At 34.6% G+C, this 26433-nt stretch overlaps 1 protein-coding gene across 3 annotated transcripts in view; it reads right to left on the bottom strand.

Annotated features, from left to right (window-relative positions):
• Window positions 1-6001: 6001 nt before the first annotated feature.
• Window positions 6002-26433, bottom strand: part of LOC132759312 (lambda-crystallin homolog) — a 33425-nt gene continuing 12993 nt past the window's right edge. Inside the window, exons 1-7 of one of the 3 annotated variants that reach the window (XM_060751064.1) lie at window positions 17974-18166; window positions 11720-11954; window positions 10843-11004; window positions 10081-10275; window positions 9744-9849; window positions 8093-9355; window positions 6002-7968 (exon numbers count right to left, since the gene is read on the bottom strand). In XM_060751064.1, coding sequence (XP_060607047.1) covers window positions 9126-9355; window positions 9744-9849; window positions 10081-10275; window positions 10843-11004; window positions 11720-11954; window positions 17974-18020 — 975 coding nt within the window. In that variant the 5' untranslated portion in view covers window positions 18021-18166 and the 3' untranslated portion in view covers window positions 6002-7968; window positions 8093-9125. Of the gene's footprint in view, window positions 7969-8092; window positions 9356-9743; window positions 9850-10080; window positions 10276-10842; window positions 11005-11719; window positions 11955-17973; window positions 18167-26433 lie in introns of those variants that run through there. The other 2 variants (XM_060751066.1, XM_060751067.1) reach the window with 2 other exon arrangements.

Below are 26433 nucleotides of genomic sequence, written 5' to 3'. Positions count from 1 at the left end.
CCATGTCACTGTAAGTCGTGTACGAGTGTAAAATAGAGAAAATGGATTCCCTTATGAACGTCCAAAATGGAAAAGGAAGGTAAGGTTTCATTGAGGATGTCCATGGATGGTAGTGGTAAGTGAAAGCTACTATCCACGCTCCCTATCACCGGCTTAAGCAGTATTTAACAAGTAAACAAATCACCTCTATCCGACTGGAAATAACGTTCATTAGTAAACTTTTACATGATGTTTTGTCAGAGGACCGACAGCTTTCTGCAGAAGTAGAAACACTTTAATGTTAATTAAGAGCCATCATTCATTACTGTTCTTTATTGTATTGTTTTGTTAATTCGGTAAAACGAAGTACATGCCTGTTATGATAAATTACATAATTATCAAACTAGTTATAGGTTATATTAAGAATTTAGGTGAAACAAATGCAGCACGCGTAAAGAATGAATAACTTATTAACTATCCCTTTAGCACGTCTAACATTTAATGAACTTTTAACACATTTTAATATACATGTATTTATAACCATTCGATCTAGCGGCTTAGTTGGGAAAGGTTAGGAAGACTCGTTAATTCGAGAGAACCCTTTCTAATACTACATGACGTATAATTTATTAAACTATGTTCGTCAATGATTGATCAATGTTTATTTCCAAAACAAAACCAAAAACAGATTAATTCATATTTTGTCTAAAACAAAGGGCTATTGTTCGTTTTGAAATTGGATTCACTTTCACCTACTGTATGTAAATGTATATACGACGGAAGATTAAATACTTTATGGATTAATCCAAAGCTAGTTAAACTGTGTGTTCGTATTAGTAGAAAATGTATACCAAATGTTTCTAAAGAGGTCAGTGAGGATTAAAATACTTTAAAGAAACACAGGGAAAAAAAACTTCAATCTGTGAAAATGGTGTTCATGGCGGCAATTTATTCTAGAGATGGGAGGTAAATGTTGTAAAAGCGAAACATACAGTGCCAACCCAAGTAACCGAAGGTTTAAGGGACGGGTACACCATGGGGAGGAGATACCAGAGCGTCATGCTATACCCGAGGGAACTTACCACGTTAAATTACGCGGGGAAAAGAACTGTATCATAAATAGCTCAGCATATTTACCGACGGGAGACATCATAATGTCGGATCTTATAAACAAGAAGATAAAAATGTTTACGTGTAACTTCGAGTTTGTAACGTTTATCGAATTCCCCCTGCCCGCGCAATGTGTGTGCGCGTCGCCAAACTTGCCATTAATATACGGCGCATTTCCCGACAGAATACGTCAAATTCATGTCGACGGCGTGCAACTTAAGAAAAGTGGATTTATAAAAACTGAAGGTAACTGCAGAGGTATCTGCATAAATAAATTTGATGGAAAAGCTATAACTATGAGTACATCAGAAGATACTGGACAAGTTAGCTTACTTACACCCGGCGGTAATATACAAGCGGAACTTACCGAAGATCCCGACGGTAAAACTTTATTTCAAAGACCGGAGTCAATAGTAGTGACCAGGGATTTAAATATAGTTGTCGCTGATAAAGGATCTAATTCTGTAATAGCTTTACATCCCGACGGAGAAGTTATATTTGTTTATAAAGGTGTGCGATATCCGTCGGCTATAGTTGTTGATGAACAAAATTACGTTTATATCGCCGGTCCTAACAATATACACCAGGTGGACGAGTACGGAGAACTTGTGAAACTGTTTATCACTAAAGCTGAAATAGGATTTTCACCACTTAGTATGGCTTATAATGCAGAAAAGAAACATTTACTTACCACCGGGAAAGGTTCAAAAGTCTCACTGTTTAAATTAACTTAGTTTTCACTTAAATTACTTCAATGATTGTTATATTTTATGTGTATTTATTCATTCATATATTTATTATCTAGCAAGTACAATGATTCACTATTTCTTGTAGTGTTTGTGTTAATACATTCTATTTCATTTGATATCTTATGTTATGTTAAAACAATTTTGACGTTGGTAGTCGGGGTGTTAAGACGGCTACTTGGTCAGTTATAAATCGTTACGTAGGCCAAGCAATTTCTTACTGGACACTATGCAAGGTCACGAATATCAATTTAAACAATAATTTTGCATATTGATATTAAGTGATCACACATTCAACCATTTCCCAAGATTCAATAAATAACCACGGACTGTAGTTAAAATCGTGATACATGCTAAATTTCTATCCGGTCCGCGTGACAAACTCGTCAAAATAGGCCAATCAAAGACTTGCAGAAATTTTAACAAAATCGTATTTACCTCCTTATTTTGTAAACAACGAATTTTAGACCAATGAGGACAAAGGAGGCAATAATCTCTAAACGAATCAAAATCATTCTAATAAAGCGGATCTTCGGTAGAACTTAAAAAATTTATAACAAATTTTGCTAATTACAAACTTGTAATTAATCATATGCATCCCAATGTATGCGTTATTTATATATAATAAGAAGAAAATACACAGAGAGCCCACATTGAACTGGTAAAGAAACGTTCCTGACATGCCTTTATCGCATGTAAGTAACTATTTTCTTAATATGTGACCTGTTATAAAAGACGGCACCCTTTATAAACGTCTTGGCCATTTTAAAATAAGTACATTATAATAATTAATTTTAGAATCAATAAACTTAGAATGGGATTATCCTATCTTCCTCCCATGGCAGAGGTCATACGTAAAGACGACCCTGCCATGGGGGATATGATATATGCACATAACACATGTACCGATAAAACAAATTATAGTAAACAAACGTCAGATCCCCTATTTTTAGGTTATAATTTAAGTATATGCTCGCCCAAATGGTCTCTTTCCGGTGGCGAGGGTAAACAAACGCAAACACACACACAAAGTCGTGATATAACTAAGATTGTTGTCGAACTTGACACAACAAAGAAATGCATCTCACCAAAGACCTATAATGTTGACGATTGTTATTGTGTTGGTAACTAGATGGAAATAACTCGCTGCTTATCGGACTTGGGCAGGATATTCATATTATAAATTGTCATCAAGTTTCACATATATTTATGAAATGTTCATTAGTGACGATTTCACCGCCAGCCTTCATAATTCTTATGTTATCTATTTCTACAAGAGACGAATAGTTGTGTCAACGGTTAAAAACATGATAATGTTATGATAATTCAAAATTATATCTATAAATACGGAAAGTATTTTTATATAAAATTGAGACACATACGCTTACAATATCATTATTAGATGAGCTGAAACTTTAAGTAAAGTCATTGACACTCGTCAAAAATGGTCATTCAAACTAGTTTAGATGCAGGTATAATTATATACGTAGTAATGCTGATGCATCTTATAAAGAATTGGTCATATAAAAAATGGAATCGATTTATATGTATCATAATAACATAGTTGCTCATCTTTATAAAATTATACATTATATAGAGTTAAGATCAAAGAAGGAAGTTATGTTTTATGATTGGTTCAACACTGTCATATGACGACTTTCCAGCTTTACTAGTACAGGAATGCCTCAGGTGTCCTTCCTTGCATTATTTAAGGCACACAAGGGCACCTGAATAGGACCACCGGCGTTCCGTAAGCTAGTTGGATAGCTTCCTTACGTAAAAGAATCCAAAAGTCCCTGGCGGGATATGAACCTACAACTGTGAAGGGCAAATGGTTTGAAGTCAACAGAAATAACACAAAGAAAGTTTGATGTTTAAACAAGCATGATACTGGAATTGGTAAAAATCCGTATTTCTTGTCAGGAACATTAAATGTTATACCCATGTTTGAACCAGTATATATAGACAAACTTTACAAACGTATTTTATTTTTGGTTGGTAATTCTTTTAGTCACATCGACACAGTAAAGAATGTATGACAACAGATGCCCATACGCGCTTTTTTGCACACGTAGTGAACGTCGATAACTTCCTTAAACTAGATCTTTAGCTCCCTCATATAAAATGTTAATATAGAATGTTATACTGACGAATAAAAATTGTCAGTAATAATAAAATTACAAGAGGTTAGGCCAATTTATTTATAAACATCAGAACTTCCTTTGAATATATAATATACAGTAGAATCCCTACTAAAGACCACTTTGGATTTAAGACCACCCGCTTTTAAGACCAGTTTTTAAAAGAACGGAATTTTCTGTTCTTTATGTCAATGGTTACATGATCCAGAATTAAGACCACCTCACTTATCCACTTTTAAGACCACCAAATTCAGTCCCAATTCATTATTTTGTTCTTTATTTGATCTCACTATTGAGACCACTGGTATTAAAATCAACACCTTCCTAGATCTTAAATGTGTTGTTATGTTGTTATTATCTGCTTCATTGCTCTAAGGCATGACACTTGATTACACAAGGTGTCACAAACTGTTATTTATGGGATATTTAATGAAAAAAGGTGAGAAAGTTAATTTCATAGTGGTTTAATGTTACTTTATGCACATTTGTTTTGTGAAGAAATAATGTCTGATATGATATGTGAATTATGTACATCATACAATAATTACTATTGAAATCAGAACAAGGAAAATTTGATATTAAATTTCTTCAGAAATATGTTTTCTTCCCATCAGATGTAAACAAAATATCATACTTTTATATTAAGATACATATTGTTTGGTCATACAAAATGACTAAAATAGGCCCGGGTAATAACATGCGTAAGCAATGATAAGAATATCCACAATTACGACCACCCCGCAATTAAGACCACTTTGGTCCAGTCCCAATGGTGGTCTTAATTGAGGGTTTTTACTGTAATATCAGACAGCCATTGCCTAGTAAATTGTGTCGCTTTCTACTACAGTGCCCATAAAATACACTGTTCATAAACATTACCTTTAATTTCCCTTTTATAACAAAATATTTGTGTAAGGTTTAAATTTAATCATGGAATCTAAATGTCATATGACCACTGACCAAGTTTAAATGGTCGAAGAAGACATTTGATAGCAATGCATTCACGCCTTACTTAAATTACGGGCACATACTAAAGTAGCCTGGGTTCCAGTCTGTCGATTCTTTACGTGCTTCTTTTCGGTAAATCGACATGATATTAGGGTATGAAATAGCGCGTAAGTTATGAACAAGAAATTGTAACAGAGTTACCAACGTCCCACGCCTCAGGGAATTTTTATATGAGGAATAAAGGTGTGCTATTTCAAAATATTGATGTATGGCTCTTAGGACTTACACTCCAAAATTATGATCAATGCTAGATCTGCAAATGCAACAATAAATTCATTAAAGATATAAAATGAAACACAGCATTTAAAAATATATCATGTTAAGCTTTGACCTCTAAGTGTGACCTTGACCTTGAAGATAGGGGTGCAGGTGTTGTGCATGACATATCGTCTTATTATTGTAACTATTTGTGCAAAGTATTTTCAAAATCCTTTAATCTATGAAAAAGTTATGGACCGGACATTGTGGAAAATACATTTACAAAATCCCTTCAAAGATAAGAGTTATGGACAAGACACGGCATATACCCTCAAATAGACAATGTTGACCTTGAATGAGCAGGTGCGACCTTGACCCTGTAGTTTGGGATCTGGTTGTTGCGCAAGGCACATCGTCTTATTATAACAAACATTTGTGCCAAGTTATTTGAAAATTCCTTTGATAAATGACAGTTATGCACCAAACACGAAATTGTGACGGACGGACGGACAAAGCCTATTTCTATATCCCCCTTTTTTTCTTCGAAAAGGCGGGGGGACAATAAGCAGAAAAAATAACAACACCTGAATCCCAGGCTAGCACTACAGTAGAACCATTAACTTGCCGCAATCTAACTTGCCGCAATCTAACTTGCCGCAATCTAACTTATACATGACCTCTCATGAGGAAATTTATGTCCCTCCATGGTTATAATTGGTGAGTAATTGTATCATAAAATATATATACATGTATGTAATAAGATACTTTGTTTCAATTAATATTAGACAGGTATGCAGATGTGAAATGCACAAGAAAAAGTGATTTCTTAATACATTTTATTTACATAAGAGTCTGATTATAACAATTAATAACAAGAGAAACATAGAATCTTGAAGAGACTCCAACAAGAGACTGTCACACATATATTATCACAGTTACTGACAGTAAATGCCACAAACATATATAACATGTATATGTGCTAAATGCACGCTTGTTTTTATCATTCAATATCAAATTAAAAATTTGTGTCCCCTTGTTTTCAATATACTTTAAAGATGGTGAACATTTTTTGGCCAGAGTGACATGCATACCCTACTAATATAGAGCTCAGCAAGTCTACAGGCCTTGTTCAATATAACTAGAATACTGTTAGCTACTTACTTCCATCAAGTTTACACTAAAAGCCCTTTATATAAACAGGACAGTACCATATTTACTTTGTTCAAATTAATCAAGAAAAAAGTAAACATCTGACTTAAAATAGTGAAAACAGAGATTTATATAATTATATTATAGCTCTGTAGTGAAATATACAGTATTCAAGTCAAAAACTTGACACTTTCACAAATAAATTTTGGAACTACCCTACCACATATATAAATAACTAATATAATACAAAAGCCATGAGTATAGAATCGGTTCTAACTGGATGAAATAAAATAATAAATATCTTGTTTAAAATGGTAAATAGTCTCTGCTTAAACATACCTGTTTACATATGAATATTTGGTGGGTAACCAAATAACTACAAAATTATACCCAGTTAATGTCTGTTATTTGAACATTCAACATATATGGAGTACAACGGGAAAACAAATTTAATGTGATAGTTAAGCCAGAATTATAAATATCATAAGTTTGAGTATTTTCCCAAGCCGGTTAAAATTCAATACAATGTCTTACAATGAAAATACAAAGAAACATTAAGTCTGAAAAAATAAAATTGTTCTTTTATAGACAAAATGAGCATTAAATCAAATCAAATAAAAAATTAGATGATTAACATATTCCAAATGGAAAATGATGAAATCCTTGTTAAAATATACATGTATAATATATGTACATTTAAAAAATAGACATGTCAAAACAATTATAATAACATTTATATATTTCATATGAAAATCGCCCTACAATGTGATAACAAAAACTTCTACACTTTAATATATAAAACAGAAGATACAGTATAAAGCTCTAGGTTACAATATTTCTACACCGGGACAATATAAACATGAATAAAACATCCCTGAACTTATTGCTGATGTTAAAGCAAGCATTTGAAATAGCATAATAGTTTTGCAGCCCAAACATTCTTGCTCACATTTAACAAGAGGGCTCTGGTGGTCCTGTATTGCCCAACTGAATTTCAGAGATCTAAAAGCTTCAAAAAAGAGACAATAACATGAGAAAAGTAAAATGTAAAATTTAAAAAACAAGTCTAGAAATCTCCAAAAATTCCCATGTTTTATCAAAATTGGACTTTATTAATTTGTAATAAAAATACATATCAAAAATAAACCAAAAACATTAAAGGTAACTATAACAGTGCAACTGGGGTAAATTTTAAAATGTAACACATTAATCAATAATGAAATTGGTCAAAGTCTAATGAAACAAGATATGTTTGTAAAACATGTATGCCCCCTATCGGCACCCAATTTGTCATGTGATCAGGTTATTATGCATGACTTCTGACCCAGTGAACAAGCAATTAATAAGGGTTATCTAGTATCTACTGGTCATGACTAGTCACAAGGTAATAATTATTGTGACCCCATAGGTTGTGTGCAGCAATTAAAGTTATTAAAAATCTTACCAAATAATATATACATAAATTTTATGAATCACATAGGCCTCATTAATGACAGCCAAGTTGTTATATTACATAAGACCTTCAAATGTGTATACCAAAAGCACATAAAAATATCAACCAAGGCAACTTGAGTTGTTGAGTTATTGGTTAGAAACGGTCATTAAGTACAAGGTCACTATGACATTGACCCCTTGACCTACTGGTCATGACCAATCATCATACCAAGTTTGAAGTTCCTAGGCCTAAGGGTTCTTTAGTTATTGACCGGAAACCGTTTTTACCTACAAGGTCAATGTGACCTTGACCTTTGACCCCTTGACCCCAAAATCAATAGGGGTCATCTGCTGGTCATGACCAATCACCATACCAAGTTTGAAGTTCCTAGGCCTAAGCGTTCTTTAGTTATTGATCGGAAACCGTTTTTACCTACAAGGTCAATGTGACCTTGACCTTTGACCCCTTGACCCCAAAATCAATAGGGGTCATCTGCTGGTCATGACCAATCACCATACCGAGTTTGAAGTTCCTAGGCCTAAGCGTTCTTTAGTTATTGATCGGAAACCGTTTTAACATACAAGGTCAATGTGACCTTGACCTTTGACCCCTTGACCCCAAAATCAATAGGGGTCATCTACTGGTCATGACCAATCACCATACCAAGTTTGAAGTTCCTAGGCCTAAGGGTTCTTTAGTTATCACTCGGAAACCATTTGGTCTACGGACCGACGGACCGGACGGACGGGACGGACCGACAAGTGCAAAGCAATATACCCCCTCTTCTTCGAAGTGGGGGCATAATTAATTTAAATTATAGATGTACAGATGATGAAATATGGCAAAAAATACAAAATTTCCTGAAAGTTATCCACAAAAACTTAATGTAACAGTTAATACTATTCTAAGGATGTCTACTCTATACTTCTATTTTTCTAATCTATATACTGACGTGACAAATTTACACTGGCAAGGTAAATGAGATCATTACTACTTTATATAATACTATATAGAATCTAAATCTTCTACTCCAGTTACCCAAGTATCTACATACATTATCGTAAGATTTTTCTGATCATACTATATGACTCCACCTTAAACATGGCACAGTATCTGCGTTAGTTTGGATTAAAATCTTTTTAAATTTTGTTCAACAGATTTAATTAATTGCAAAATTACTTTAATTTCGATTTGACTTCACAATGGCACATTATTTTTTAAAAGTTATTAAAATAGTGTTACTAAAGCTTTAAAATAATTAGTTATTAAAGCTAAGCAAAGCTTTATAGTTTGGATTAAAAAAAAACTGCATTTTAAAGCCTGCTTTACATATCTTATTGCATCTAGTTAGTAAGTCAATCACTTGAAGTCATCTTTTTCTGATTCAGCTTTAAACTTTGCTAGGCCAGCTAACATGTTATCACGCCATGCACGACGTGCAGGCAGTTTTTCTAATGGCACTTTTTTCTCAAGTTCTTCCTGCACGTTTTTGGCAGTCTTTAGGTCATAGAGAACAGGAAGTGGGTGGAACGTTTCCTGCTGTACATTGTAGGCACCTTGGGCAAATTTTTGACAATAATCCTCGACACCTATAGGTAAATAAAGTTATCATTTAATACATTATTTCTTGTCTAGATATACAATTAACATAAGTAAACAGTAAGCATATAAAATATGGTCTACATCGTCAACAAGGGTGCCAATTTATCACAAAATTTCCCTGTCACAATGCTCAGTTTCACTACAATGAATATCTCAGTAAGATTTCAGGAATAATAAATTATGCTGACACTGACTGTAATAAGGGAGTTAACTCTATGATGCACAAAACAAGTCACAGCATATTATCTCATCTTGTAAACCATAAAATAATATAATTGTTTTTTTTTTTATATAAAAGATTTATTTCTGCTAATCAATTTCAAAATTTTTAATTTTTAAATCTGTCAGATGAAAGAAAAACTTAAAATAAATTACCATGTGCATTAAGATGCATAGTTTCTAGAGGTCCGATGAAAGCATATCTTCTCCCGAGGCCTTCTGTACATACTCTGTCGATATCTTCTGCACTCAACAATCCTGTCTATAGACATGAGAAATTTAAACAAAATGATACACAGTCATTTACATTAAATCATCTAAGAATCAAAAATTTTATTTTCTTTATGATAAACAATTTCAGATGAAATTTATCTTTTCAGGCTTCACTTAATGAAAACTGCAAGTTTTATATTTCAATCACTTCCAAGTAATATTCAAAGGTTATGTCAAATTAGACAAGAGCCCCACAGATTTATATCTTATAAATTTTTACCTTATACATATTCCAGCATTCATTTATACAAGCATATTGTATTCTGTTGAGGGCAAAGCCTCGAGCCTCATACTTCAGTGTGATAGGTGACTGACCGATTTCCTCCATTAATGACCTCACTTTCTGTATCACATTCAACCATGTAAACGGTGCAGGGACTATCTCTACTAGGGGTAGGAAATATGGAGGATTTACCTGAAACATAAACATGACTCATCATATAAAACATAATAATGAGTGTCTCAATATCAAACATATTCTTTCCTTGTTGGTTTTTGTATGATGTGGGTGATGACAAGGACCATTTTCTTTTTAATTTAAAGAAAATCTTTTATCAAATTAAGTAATTTTAGTAAAATGTATTTTATTTGACAAAAATTTTAATAAGAAATCTGAGCATCATGGAAGCCAGGGTGAGTAGGATATGTCTTCATTTACTTTGTAATGTTGATTCAGTCCTGGTGAAATTGAAAAAAACTCAAAACTTAAGAGAGAAATCCATAAAGGTAATCTACAAAACAAATATCCAAGCCATTGATCAATAAAAGATGACACTAAGAAAACATAATATAAGTAGCAGATATGGAAGAAAAGAAGGAATGCAGGAAGGAAGAAAAATAAACTAAATAACACTATACATGATATATACTCCTTTATAATTTCTGGAAGTATATTGTGGCCTCCAAAATTTCAAGAATTTCTTTACTTAACATCAAATAACTAACATCACATCTACAAACAAGACACAACAAGCATACATACTGGATGAGCAACTAACATGTTCTGTCTATGTTTGAAATCTTCAGCAAACATGGTGGCTGTTAGACAACTACTAGAGCTTGCCACTATTGTATCATCATCCATTAGATCATCTATCTGTCCAAATACTTTCTTCTTTAAGTCCAAATCTTCTGGTACACACTCCTTCAATATATCATAAATATATCATATATCATAAAATCTTCCAGGTTTCTGTAAGATATCCCATAATTAATGTTCACAGTTTCTACAATATTTCATAAAATACTCATAATCTCTACAATGTGTCGAGAAATTTTCTACAATATTTTATAAAATGTTCATAGTTTTAACAATCAAATCTTCTTTTGATCTTTGATTACATCATGTTTTGCAAAGTTATGTAATAGTAAACATTGTCATAATGATCAAAACTTTATGTTCAATACTTAAAATTTTTTATTGTGACATCCATGCAATTTAAATAACTTCTATTTATCAAAGAGGGAGGTGTTCTGCATATGAGCCGTGTCATGACAAAACCAACATAGTGCGTTTGCGACCAGCATGGATCCAGACCAGCCTGCGCATCCGCACAGTCTGATCAGGATCCATGCTGTTCGCTTATCAACTCTATTACAAGTAGAGAAACTGACAGCGAACAGCATGGATCCTGATCAGACTGCGCGGATGCGCAGGCTGGTCTGGATCCATGCTGGTCACAAACCCATTATGTTGGTTTTGTCATGACCCGGCTCATATAATGGTTAAGGTGACTGCCTCTCTACCTAGAGATAATGGGTTTGAGTCCTACTTTTATCATGACAATATTTCCAAACAAAATTAACAAAATATAATTGAATACAGTAGAATGCAGCACTATATTGAAGAGACAGTTTACCTGAACATAAAAAGCACCACTAATACATTCCTGAAGATTTATTGTGCCTTTTATTCTCTCTGCCTGCTCTACGGCACTCCCCTGACCCCTTAGAAGACCTTTCTCCTGGTACCCAGCAAGTGTATGCTGTGTGGCATCTAGTGCCCGGCTAACTTGACCTGGTTCAACGTCATATAAACATACACGATAGCCAGCCCCAGCAAATATCATAGCCCAGTTCCGCCCAATCAATCCACTGAAATCAATAAATATGAGAAAATAAAAATATATAAGTGCAATTTATGGGTAACCTGCAAGCTGGCTTTATTGCAGCTTTTTAGAAAACAAGTGACAGAAATTGTCACAAAATCTGTTACTTACAATAATAATTAGTTGAAATCCCTTGAGTAATGTCAGAGGTAATGTGCACAAAAGTGTGTTGTTCTATCAAACTTACACATAAAAACTCAACAACAAAAGGACTATAATTCTGCTAAAAATGATTAAATCACAAAACTATGACAATATGCACCAGGGTATTTGTAAACAATAGTTCTGTAAAAGTTTGGTTCATTCCACATAAGAAATAAACTAATTGCAATGTTTATGCCTGCCAACCCAAGTGCCCACATACCAACATTTACCAATCTAAGGACCAATATTTTTTATCCAAAATCCTGGCTAAAACTATTGTACATATCCAAATATACACCCCATTTTAAAGTTACCACAATGCTCAATTCTGTGAAAACCTTTTTTTTTATGTGAATGTTTGACATGTGTTTCTTTTAACCATCTTTTAATATCTTTATTGCATAACGTAAATGTTGGTTTTGAGTGTAATCTAAAAGAAATAATAAAAAAAATGTAAAAAGTACAAATCATTGATCAGAAAATCAACTTCTTCCTATATATATAATATGACAACTTTATTAGATAAAACACATTAGCAAAGCTCAGCAGAATAAACATTGATATCAAAATGATTTGTTTAAATAGACTCATGAAACTTGCTGACCGATGGCTACAGTATTTTTGATAACCAACTGACCACAATATCTGATATACAACTAGTTTTTAACCCTGGGGTATCAGAGACATCATTAACTGATGGGTTTATCTGACTTTAAGTAGTGACCTACTTAAAGAAATATTTAATCTTGGTTACAGTGAACAAGTATGGTTACAGTAAGATAAAAATGTGCTGAATAAAATGTAGGGATACTAAGCTGAACAGATACAAGTGTATGACTATACAGCAAACTTAATGATGCTAAAGAAATTTTTTTACCAAATATGTTAACCCTTAACTTACTGAATACTTGTCCATCTATCATCCCAGACAAACTCATTCATCATTCTTTTGGAAAAAGATCATAATTAGTACTGACTGAATAGCAAACAGTGCAGACCAAGGATGTTCTGACTGATTTTGGTCTGCACTGGTCACAGAGGTAGAATCAGTTCCTGACAGCAGGTCAAAGGTTAACTGTCTCTTGCTTGAGGCTTATAAATTGCTTCAACCGTTGAGACAAAGATTTTTTGATTTTTTTCTTTAACTTTATCATTAAACATTTAATGAACAAATTCAAGTAGTAATTGATTACATAAACGTAAAATTAACATAACAGAACATAACTAAAGCACCTACAAACTTCACTTTATTAAATCTCATCACTACATATAGGAAATTTAATATAGAATTTTATACGTATTTTCTATCATTAACTAGTATCTCATTGTATAAGATTACCTGTACGATAAATTAACTTAAGAAAAATTGAAAAAAAAAGATATTTCATAGACTATTATTGTTTAATTTTAGCACAGGAGATAAAGTCTATGGTTTATAAATTTACATCATCAAAAACAAATGACTAATCATCATAAGAACATAATGCTCTAAAAATATACCTAATTCATTATAATTAAATGATTTAATGACTTTAGCAGCCTTCAGATTTTATTTTCTGTTGTAAATACAGTTCTGTGTTGTTTCAAACTAAGTATTATTTCAGTAATTTTATCTTGGAAAAGTGCATCAAAAAAATGATATAACTGGACAGCCTTCTTCAAGGCAGTGTGTCCCGAGAGCTATTTACAGGACGTCAGTAACGTTCATTTCTAAAAATAGAAGACCAGGAAACAAATCAGCCCCTTTACTAATTTAAATATAGAGAGTGGACAGATAGAACAAGATAAGAGCTATCGAGGGGTTTCCTTATTGTGTATTTTAGCGTCGGAAAATTTTATTTTCCACCTGAGTTCTTTTTATTTGACTATTATATGAAACGATTTAAGGCCACTTCAATGTTGATACAAAGTTATTTTGTTTATCAGTCTATTATTTCTCAGACAGTATGAGTATCCCATTTAAAATTTCATTTCTAAATCTCCTACACCAAATAAATTTAGCTTGCTACAATCCTTAGTTGATTACTGGCAATGTGTACAAAGAGCATTTTCATCATATAACAAGGGACCTAAGAAAGACCAACCCAACTTCTTACCAAAAATTCAAACTGTTTGAACTTTGGGAAAAATGAACTGTTTTGACTTCTTTTTAAAGGAAGTGGCAGGCTATATATAAATCAAACACACATGTTAAAATGCTTAAAAGTCATGTATAAGGTACATTTCCAAAATCTCAAATTTCCCAAAATGATGAATAATTTTATCCAATTTTCACAGTTAATGCCAAGAGACTTTTTTCCCAAAACAGTTGGAAAATGCCCAAGTACAATAAGTCATATTATAAGAGCTTACACTGGCTGCCGGCACAGACCTAAAATATCTAGCTTGAGGGTAACTGTTTACGGTAGTAACAAGGCTATGCTAAGTTTCGGCTAAACAGTTTCCCGAGAGCTAGGTATTCCTGTCTGTACCGACAGCCGGTGTTTGATTCTTTTTCTTGCTGATATTCTCATTACGCACTTTTTTCTAATAGTTGCGTATGAACTTACAACTTCATTCATAACGCTAAAATGACGTCCTCCTTATTACGCAATTCATTAATAAAAGGCACGCGGCAATGATGTCATTTAAAGCATGCGTCTTGTCTTACATTGGGTGTGTAAGACAGGATTTTCTAGCACTGCTGTAAGTAGCCAATATATTGAACACACTTTCCAATCAGTTTTTTCCAGTGCCTCTCCACTGTCTCTAAAACAAACTTGCCTGCAAAAACTCTTTTACCTTGACCCCAAAAAAATCCTGTAAATACCCTCAAGTGGATGATATATCTGTCAGCAAAGACAGGGTGCTGAAACTTCTTGTCAACCTAAAGATAGATAAAGCTGCAGGCCCAGACCACTTTCTGCCAGTTGTTCTCAAAGAACTAAGGAATGAAATCTTAGATATCATCACAATTCTATTCCAAAAATCTTTATCCTCTGGTACAATTCCCTCTGACTAGACCAAAGCCTATATTTGCCCTATTTACAAAAAAGGTGACAGCACAGATCCAGCCAATTACCGACCGATTTCATTAACTTGTATCCTTTGCAAAACGCTTGAACACATTGTCGCTTCACATCTCTCTTCACACTTCAGTAATCACAACATTCTCTTCAACCATCAGCATGGCTTTAAGGAGAAATGTTCATGTGAAACACAGCTTATTTTACTCACAGACTCCCTTGTCAACAACATCTCAGCAGGCAAAAAAACAGATCTTATTCTCCTTGACTTTAGCAAAGCCTTTGATAAAGTAAATCACCGTAAATTACTCCTTACCCTTTCAAGAAAAATGGTGTCTCCATAAAAATTCTCAATTGGACACCTTCCTTAATGATAGGTCGAAGCCAAACTGTTGTACTGGATGATGAACACTCTACAGAAGTCCCCGTAAATTCTGGCATCCCCCAAGGCTCTGTCCTTGGCCCACTCTGCTTTCTGATCTACATTAATGAACTTCCATCTTCTGTCTCCAAGTCTCAAATTCGCCTCTTTGCAGATGACACTGTGGTTTACATTACTATAAACTCGTCCTCAGACTCACACTCTCTACAGGAGGATCTCAATTAGATGCAAATCTGGGAAAGGGAGTGGGACATGGAATTCAACCCCTCAAAATGTCAAGTCCTTCACATCACTAAAAACAAAAAAGTCATCAACAACAAGTGCTTCCTTCATGGCCAAGCTTTAACATCAGTTCCTAGCTCAAAATACCTTGGCCTTGACTTGTCCGCAGACCTAAACTACAACACACACATCTCAAGAATTACATCAAATGCAAGTAAAACTTAGGATTCATAAAACGAAATATCAATACAAAAAATGAAAAAGTAAAACAACTAGCTTATAAAGCCCTATTAAGACCCCAGCTAGAGTATGCATCAACTGTTTGGAGCCCCTACACACAGTCAAACATCCAAAAAATAGAGATGGTCCAAAGATGAGCTATACTCTGGGTAAAACATGACTACTCCCCCTTGTCATCAGTTACAGCCATGCAGAAAGATCTTGGCTGGCGTTCTCTCGAGCATCGCAGACTAGACTTTGGACTTATTATGTTTTTTTAAAATTTACCATAATCTAGTAGCCATTAGTGTTGTCCCGATTGTCTCTGAAAATCGATAACTAATCGGACCACACCATAATCGGCAACAATCGATAGTCCTTTTTAAAAATCGATTATTTAATGTTCTACCACCGCTGAATTGCCTATGGCGTAACTTTTTTACATGCAGTCAAAAAGAAGTTTCCCGACCGAATCTCTTTAATTCCAGACAATTTTAAAGTATTTTTTGTATTCAAAACCTATTTTACATGGTTAATACTACTTTAGAAAATTATAGTTTGCAGTATCATAACATTATAAATTTATATATCTACTGTAGTTAAATTAGTGATCTTCAATACTACTCATTGATATTTTGACCTGTTGACTAGTACTAATATTGACTGCCATAAAGTTGTATATTACAAAAATTGACTGTCACAAAATAGTATATTGAGGTATTTGTGTTGTTTGTTTTGAATTCAAAGAGCAAATTAAACTAAAGAAAAAAGGGCCATTATAAGTGCGAACTTGATGGTACTATCGGCAGACAATCGATTGTGGTGGTCCGATTATCGATAGTGATTTTTGAGTCCGATACCCAACACTAGTAGCCATTAATAATTAGCCTTCCCACCTACATTAAAACTCCATCTAGGCTTACTAGACATATGCATCCCCTCTCTCTTAGGAAAATACAGGTTACATCAGACTACCATTTGTTCTCGTTTTTCCCCCACTGTATCACACTTTGGAACCAGCTCGCAAGGAACATTGTCACCCTGCCTGATCTAGATAAATACAAACAGGCAGTGGTTAAGATACAGTATTAGTTGACTTGTTGTGTTTTTACTTTTTACATTTTAACAATGACTACATGTTTTCAATGTCTCTCACTGTCCTGATCTTATCATGTTCATTTTAAGATTTTTACTTTCTCTCACACCTTTCACTAACACACCCGACGTGCACTATTCCTGCCTATAACACTCGCGAGATGGGTTGGCAGTACTCAGAGACAAATTGACCTTTTCGAAAACCTAGCTAAACACCGTTTTCCGGTACGTTACCGTTTTAGCTGTGGGGAATTACACCAAATGAAGTACATAACACAGTAACGAGATATGTCTCTTTTTCTATCATTATTTAACCGTTTAAGGTGAAAAAAATTAATGTTTTTGAAAATTATCAATATTCGTTTACTATCTATTGCAAATTATTCAAAAAAATAAATTGTTTATAATGAAAATCAATAAAATTCAAACAGACGTAGTGGAATCTTCCATAATAAATAAGGTTATTTTCTGCGTAAACTTGTGTATTTACTTTATTTTTTGTATGGAATTATTCATACAATGATATTTAATTATTTTCTTATAAAGAAATAACTGTTTTATTTCAGTTTAATTTAAAAAAAAGGCCGAAAACATTGAGTTCGCTATTACACTCCATTAGGTGAATTCCCCAGAGCTATGTACAGAAAGTACCGGAAAACGGCATTTAGCTAGGTTTTCGAACAGTAGATAAACTTGTGCGATATGCAAGAAAGTTCCATATTACATGTATATATATAAGCTATTCTCTTAGACACTTTATCATCACAACATGCTGTGAAGTTGTGTATTCTATTTTTTGAAAAGAACAGTACAAATTGATCATTTCCCCAAATAATCACTTACTCGGTTTAATCACACGGGCAAATATTTTATATATTCACCGTTCTAGTTTATTTGAAAGTAAAAGTGATATTATTTATGCGGTAATACAAATTTACCTTCCGATAATGGCCACTTTCGCATTCTTCCTGTCAACGTCTTCCATTTCAAACGAATCACTTTCGCTGCCAACTTTTCTTAATCAGAGTATTTTCTAGAAATTCAAGTTCATATATTTACTATTTTCCTGAACGGTGACAGCATTACAGCCATCTCGTTCATTGAGTCCGTGTATAAGGTTCTCGAGTACTAAATTTTTTAATTCTATATTTTAGTCACACACTCATAGCCTCTTATAGTAAAAAAGCCAAATTATTATTGAATATAACAAAATAATAATAATAATAATATTAAAAGTTAATCTACTTAAAACAGTGCATGATACAAAGTACATGAAATCGATCTTCCATTTTTAAAAGCTTTCATTTGAAATTAGCTAACTATATATAGTATGTATAATTAGAAATTCGATATATATGATATACTACCTACATTGAGCTTACTTGTGTGAATTAAAAACAGGATTTTGATTTTTTATAAACAATTACTTTTAGTCTGTACGAATTTATTTTAGTTTGATTTAGTTGAAATCTTATAAAACACTCCTTTACATCTACATCTACATCATACTGCTTAACAATCAATTCTGATTATGACTAGCAGGCGCGTTGTCAGGGAACTGTTAATAAAAGAATTTATTTATATGCAAATTAAAAAGTTAAAAGAATAAAAGTTCTACAAGACTATTAATTTAAAAACAGAGTGTGCAGTTTAGAATTTATAGAATGGGTCAAGCCTCTCAGTAAAGATGTTTAAACTGGGGCTGAACTGAACAGTTAGGGGAAGGCTATTCCAAAGGCGTATGCTCCTAGGAAAGAAAGAATTTTGATGATATTGTGTCCTCGAGTAGGGTATCAGGTAGTTCAGATTTCTTGTTTGAGTAAGGTGTTGGTGGTCAACAAAAACAATGTTGTTTTGTATTTTATACAAGTAGGTTACAGCACTGATGTTTCGACGCTGTTCAAGGGTTTGCCAATTAAGATCATTTATCATTTTTGAGACACTACCTGTATAGTCATAATCATTAAAAATGTATCTAGCAGCTGATCTTTGTACTTGCTCTATCTTATAAATTAAGTATTTCTGCCAAGGATGCCAAACTATGGAGCAATATTCAACCTGAGGTCTAACATAGGTCTTATATGCAGTTTCTTTTATCTTTTTACTTGGAGTTTTAACATTTCTTCTAATGAATCTGAGGGAATTATTTGCTTTAGATGTGATGTTGTTTATATGTTTGGTTCATGAAAGGTCTTGACTAATAGTGACTCCTAAGTATTTCGCTTCTTGAGTTGAGTTTAGTTGGATGTTATGGAGGGTATAAGGAAATATTACAGGGTTTCTTTTTCTTGTTATCCTGAGAACTTCACATTTGTCAGGGTTGAATTCCATGGACCAGTCTTTTTCCCATTTTTCTAAAGCATGAAGGTCATCTTGGAGGGTTTGGGCATCTTGTTTAGATCTGATGGTTAGGTAGACAACAGTATCATCTGCAAAGAGTCTAACCTTACCTTTGACACTATCTGGGAGGTCATTTATGTAAGAAAGGAAAAGGCAGGGACCTAATACCGAGCCTTGGGGACACCTGAGAGAAACTGGTAGGATTCCTGATTTTTTACCTTCAACTACAACTTGCTGGGAGCGTGACTTAAGGAAGGAATGACCCAATTTGTAACCTCATACTTTATACCCAATCTTTCTAGTTTACTCACAAGTTTGTGATGGTCCACCTTATCAAATGCCTTACTGAAATCCATGACTATGACATCAGTTTGTTGGCCACTTTCAAGATTGTCATGAATTTCCTGGGAGAAGCTTACTAGCTGGGACTCACAACTCCGTTTTGACCTGAAGCCATGTTGATAGGGGCTAAGGATGTTGTGTTTATCATAAAAGGACATAATATTGGACACTAAGATGTGCTCCATCAATTTGGACGCTATGCATGTGAGGGAGATTGGTCTATAATTGCTGGGTTTGCATTTTGGGCCTTTTTTGTAAACTGGGGCAATTATTGTAAAGTAACATTAAATAAATATGTAAAAATATTTTGCCGTCGGCCTAAAAATCAAACATTCTACAGTTTCATTAACATGTTTAATAGTATTGTTGTAAATCTCATCAAATATTGTTCATAAATAAGGATTTTAAACGGGAAACCCCACGGTACCACTAATTAAAGTTCGTATACGAATTTTAACATGCAAATGAAGACTATAATGAGCTCGTGTATGCGCTACGTCACAGTTTTATAGTTGCTATCCGAACACAGCAAATGTGATATTTTCTTGTGCAATTACACTTTAACCGTTTAAGCTTCACGGTGCACTAAACCTGGGGTTCAGTAAAAGTAATAATCTCGTAAAAAGATTAAATTTGTATGAAAACATTCGTTACAATGCGGAAATATACCGTTAAATTAGGACTGCTACTTATAGTCATGATTGTTGATTTAATATTGATGTACGGATGATCCGAAGGCGGAGTTTCTCATGCAAACAGAAATTGTATTTCCCATTTCGCCACAATGAGGTTACCTATTTTTATGCTAATAAAACTCATTTTGGTTGTTTGGACACCAAAATAAGACCTGGAGTCGATGTAAAACCCAATTTATTAATGAAATGTCGCTATTTAGTTTTTTATGAAATTTATTTAATGTAACTTTAAACAATTAAAGGCCTACATATACATGTATACTAAAAGCCGTTTATCATAGTTTCAAGAACATTTCAACTTTACAGGTGCATGACAAACTGTATCACTTAGATATAACAGATGTTTTTGCTGTGAGTTCAGTTTTTGTGTGGTAAAACGCTTTCCAAGTTTAAAAAATCGTACCTTAATTGTCCCGTTAACCAAAAAAAACAACAACAAAAACTAGAACTATCACTAAATGTGATTAATACCCCACAAGACTGCTTCAGAAATGAGGATGTTACTAGTAACAGAATACCTTGTAAAAGAATTGAAATATAGAGTTATGGTTGTAGGCAATTAAAGATAGTTGTAGTTCTTGTATATTGCATTTCCTTTCAATGTGGTTGGCCATTGATGAAGTTTTATTGAATTACTCTGTAATAAGTCCAGAAAGACAAGGAAAAGAAACAAAGGGCAATAACTCTATAAATACTGAAGATGGAGTTATAGTTCTTGTGCACTGCACTTCCTGTTATTGTGCTTGACCATTGTATGAAGTTGTTTTGAATTCCAACCAGTACTTTTTAAGTTATGCTCCGGACAAGGAAAAGTATCAAAGGGCAGTAACTCTGTATTTTGTCAAAATGGAGTTATGGCTCTTGTGCACTGCACTTCCTTTTAATGTCCTTGACAACTGTATGAAGTTGTATTGAATTTCAAACAGTAGTTTTCAAATTATGCTCTGGACAAGGAAAAGTAACAAAGGGCAATAACTCTGTAATTAGTCAAGATGGAGTTATGGTTCTTGTGCACTGCACTTCCTCTCAATGTGCTTGACCATTGTATGAAGTTATATTGAATTCCAACTATTAGTCTTCAAGTTATGCTCCGGACAAAAAAAGCAATGGACAAGTAACAAAGGGCAATAACTCTGTAATTAGTCAAGATGGAGTTATGTTTCTTGTGCACTGCACTTCCCCTTATTGTGTTTGACAATTGTATGAAGTTGTTTTGAATTCCATCCAATAGTTTTCAAGTTATGCCCCGGACAAGGAAAAGAAACAAAGGGCAATAACTCTGTAATTAATCAAGATAGAGTTATGGTTCTTGTGCACTGCACTTTCTCTCAATGTGCTTGACCATTGTATGTAGTTATATTGAATTCCAACCATTAGTCTTCAAGTTATGGTCCGGACAAAAGAAAGGAATGGAAAAGTAACAAAGGGCAATAACTCTGTAATAAGTCAAGATGGAGTTATGGTTCCTGTGCACTGCACTTCCTCTCAATGTGCTTGACCATTGTATTAAGTTATAATGAATTCCAACAATTAGTCTTCAAGTTATGGTCCGGACAAAAAAAAAAGAAAGCAATTGAAAAGTAACAAAGGGCAATAACTCTGTAATTACTTTAGATAGAGTTATGGTTCTTGTTCACTGCACTTCCCCTTATTGTGTTAGACAATTGTATGAAGTTGTTTTGAATTCCAACCAGTAGTTTTCAAGTTATGCCCCGGACAAGGAAAAGTAACAAAGGGCAATAACTCTTTAATTAGTCAAGATAGAGTTATGGTTCTTCCTCTCAATGTGCTTGACCATTGTGTGTAGTTATATTGAATTCCAATCATTAGTCTTCAAGTTATGCTCCGGACAAGGAAAATGCAACGGACGTCTGGACCGACCGACCGACCAACCGACCGACCGACCACCGGGTGACTCCTATATACCCCCCAAACTTCGTTTTTGGGGGTATAAAAACTGCGGCTAATATATACTTTTATGTGGCCTATATCACGAATGTATGAGTTGAGTTGAGTATATATAGATACATAGCTAGGTACAATGTAGATTGCTTGTACTTGTTTCCCTCGGTAAGTGTACGTCGTTGAGAAGACAAATGGCATCGGCAGATGATTGAAGAACCAATGCTACGTGTAAGACGGCAAGTTCGTATGTTTTCTTCAGCTCGGGGTAACGTTTAAGGTGGCACGACTAAGCTTGCATGAAGTTAGCTGCCGGTGTCCTGACTAAAGCCGAGGGGAGTGGCCCTACAAAGTAGGCTCTGAGTCGACGAGGATTGTGTACTAGGGTGCGTGAGCCTCTAGCACGATGAGACGGCTTGAACGACAGGCCTTTTGCTGGCACCAACAGCCCTTTTCAGGGCTACCCTTTCATATTGTCTCAGGTTACTGTACATTTAGGTTCTCATTGACCGCCGTACAGTGACCTACTTTTGGCTCTTTGGCTAATACTCCGTGGAAATTGCATAGAGGTAAATTCCGTACTCGACAGCGAAAGCTGCATTTTGTGCCTGAAAGGGCGGATGGACCCTCATTAAGCATTAACGACATACAAGCATACATATAGATTGCTTTTATTATATATACTTAATTATATACTTAGTTTGATAATCCCCCGTTCACACATAGACGCCGCTCTACTACGATCAAAGCGCGGCCGAAAACGTGGCCGATCGTGGCAAATCGCAGGAGAAACGTTGTGGAGTCTACATAAGCGCAGTATGATCGCGGTAGCGTCTTCATGATTGGAAAGCTCTACGCTCTCGCCACGTTCATTTTGAACGTGCTCAAAACAAGCGTAGCGGGATCGTGGCCAACAAAAAACGGGATAAAGTCGTAAAAAGAGCGTGGTAGAAGCGCTGCAATCGTACAAGCAGCGCGGAAGCATCGTGGATAGTTCTTCATGATCGTAGTAAAAGCTCAGTAAAAGCGTAGTACAGTCAGGAACATACCGAGTACGCTTCTACAACGTTCCCACTATGTTCTTACTACGTTCCCACTTCGATCTCTCTACGTTCATGACGATCCTACGAAGACCTACCATGACCTTACGACGATCATACCACGACCTGTCGAGTAGCAGTTTATTTTTTATAGCGCTGCTATTTGACCAATCATAATCTAAGAAAGTGGTGTCTTCCATTCGGAGTTCTCTCATCAGTGTAATAATATTGTCCAAACTGGAGCCTCCTATCTGCAGATAGCCATGGCCGTATTCAGTATCTTCTTGGCCTCTTTCTGCGCCTCCGCCTGTTAACAATCTGTGCAATTTCAATTTCAACCAATCTTTGTTCTTGATGAAGTAAAGCCAGGTGAATCAGATCAGCAGTAATACGTCCGTTCATGTTTTAAGTTTGGAAGTAAATGGAAAATAATTTTTGAAACCCAAGATATATGTATATCATCGCCAAAATCGTACCAGAAGCGTACTACAAGCGGGTAATGATCGGCACCGTCGTAGCGATATCGTCGTACAGTCTTGTAGGTCTGCGTAGCGTCGTAGTGCGAGCTTGCATGAATGTCGTAGCGGCAGCATAGTATAAACGCAGTAAACGCGGCCGCTGGTCGGCATCGGTCAGCGTAACATCGTAGTAGAAGCGTATCAGCAGCGCGTTTGACGTGGGAACTTCGTAGTACAGTCGATATAAGGTTCAAATTTGCCAAATTGTTCGATTTCGACGCCGATTGGCCCCGATCGGCCCCGATCCAATAATTTTTCAGATCGTGGCTTGATCGGCATGATCGTCCTAAAGTCGCAGCTCTGTGTGAATAAGTTACTATATTCGTTTATATTCATTACGCATAATAGTTTTAAACAACTCATTCAATAAATAAAGGATATTTAATTAGTGTAAATTCAATATTGAGTTTATTGAACGAGTAAAATAAAGTTACAGTCGAGTCCACTCTAAAGGTTACACAAAGTGCACTTGTAGTGCACTAGATGTGCACTTCAAAGTGCACTTGTAGTGCACTAGATGTGCACTTCATAAGTGCACTTTAAAGTGCACTAGACCTTTATATGTATTAAGCAGTTACATTTTATTTCAATAAATAACAATAAGACTTTCACAAAAACAAGAGGGCCATGATGGCCCTGAGGTCGCTCACCTGTATATAGGCCCCCCGGAGCGGGGCCAGTTTAAACCCCAGGGCTTTTATTTGAACAAACTTGGAAGACACCAATTAGAAGATGTTTCATGATGTTAAGTTTTTACTACACACATATAATGAAAAACAATGATCTCGCCCCCTTTCCTTCACCCCCCCCCCCCCCCAGGGCCAATTTTAACCCAAGGGCTTTTATTTGAACAAACTTGGTAGACACCCATAAGAAGATGTTTCATGCTAAACATCTAAGCTCTAGCTCTTTGGGTTTTTTAAAAGGAGAATTTTTAAGTTTTTACTGTTCACATATAGTTAAAAACAATGACACCCCTGGGGCAGGGCCAGTTTTGACCCCAGGGCTTTTATTTGAACAATCTTTGTAGACACTTACTAGAAGATGTTTCATGCTTAATATCTAAACTCTAGCTATTTGGGTTTTTTCGAAGAAGATTTTTAAGTTTTTGCTATACACATATAAGGAAAATCAATGTTCTCCTGGGGCGGGGCCAATTTTGACCCCAGGGCTCTTATTTGAACAAACTTGGTAGACATCCATTAGAACTTGTTTCATGCTAAATATCTTAGCTCTAGCTCTTTGGGTTCTTTAAAAAAGATTTTTAAGTTTTTACTATATATTCATATAGGGAAAATCATCGACCCCCTGGGGCGGGGCAATTTTGACCCCAGGGCTTTTATTTGAACAAACTTGGTAGTCACCCATTAGAACATGTTTCATGCTAAATATCTTAGCTCTAGCTCTTTGAGTTCTTTAAAAGAAGATTTTTTAAGTTTTTACTATATGCATATAGGGAAAATCAATGACCCCCCTGGGGCGGGGCCAATTTTGACCCCAGGGCTTTTATTTGAACAAACTTTGTAGACACTCACTAGAAGATGTTTCATGCTAAATATCTTAGCTCTAGCTCTTTGGGTTCTTTAAAAGAAGATTTTTTAAATTTTTACTATATGCATTTAGGGAAAATCAATGACCCCCTGGGGCGGGGCCATTTTTGACCCAAGGGCTTTTATTTGAACAAACTTGGTAGACACTCACTAGAAGATGTTTCATGCCAAATATCTAAGCTCTAGCTTTTTGGGTTTTTTAAAAGAAGATATTTTAAGTTTTTTCTTTTGGTTGCCATGGCAACCAGAGTTCTGCATGGAATTAAATTCTTTGAACAATTTTTAAAGGTGACCACCAAAGGAACATTCCTGTGAAGTTTGGATGAAATTGGCTTATAGTGGTTTATGAGGAGATGTCATTTAAAGTAAAAGTTTACGGACGGACGACGGACGGACGACGGACGGACGCCGGACGAAAAGCGATCACAAAAGCTCACCCTGTCACTTTGTGACAGGTGAGCTAAAAATAGATAAATGTATAATAGTTTTACATTTTATTTTTTCATTATAAATTTAAGTTGTGAATGTTGGATTTTGTAAAATATTTTGTAAAAAATTAGAACAATAATTTTTGAAATTCATCAATTTTACTGATTTGGTACTTTAATACTTGTTATAATAAGTAAATATAAATAATTAAAACTTAAATGTTGATAAGTGCATAAATAAACAAAATTAATTGTTGTTTAATATGATTATATTGATTCTATTGATGATCTGGTAATGAAATATAAAACTGTGAAATGCCAATTGGACAAAATTCAGTCATTTTTGGGGGCAAATTATACCAATTAGTTATTTTTTTATCTTAACTTATGGTTGTTTTAGTTAGAGGTAATGATTTTAAGTGTAAATAGCCTTTAATAAATTTAAGAAAGTCTCACTGTTTAAATTAACTTAGTTTTCACTTAAATTACTTCAATGGTTGTTATATATTATGTGTACTTTATTCATTCATATATTTATTATCTAGCATGTACAATGATTCACTATTTCTTGTAGTGTATGTGT

This window comes from Ruditapes philippinarum, unplaced genomic scaffold (assembly GCF_026571515.1).
Source record: "Ruditapes philippinarum isolate M1 unplaced genomic scaffold, ASM2657151v2 ctg1443_1_1_1_1, whole genome shotgun sequence".
NCBI classification, from domain to species: Eukaryota; Metazoa; Mollusca; class Bivalvia; order Venerida; family Veneridae; genus Ruditapes; species Ruditapes philippinarum.
Note: the sequence above shows the minus strand (reverse complement) of the source record. Positions and strands in the feature narration are given on the sequence as shown.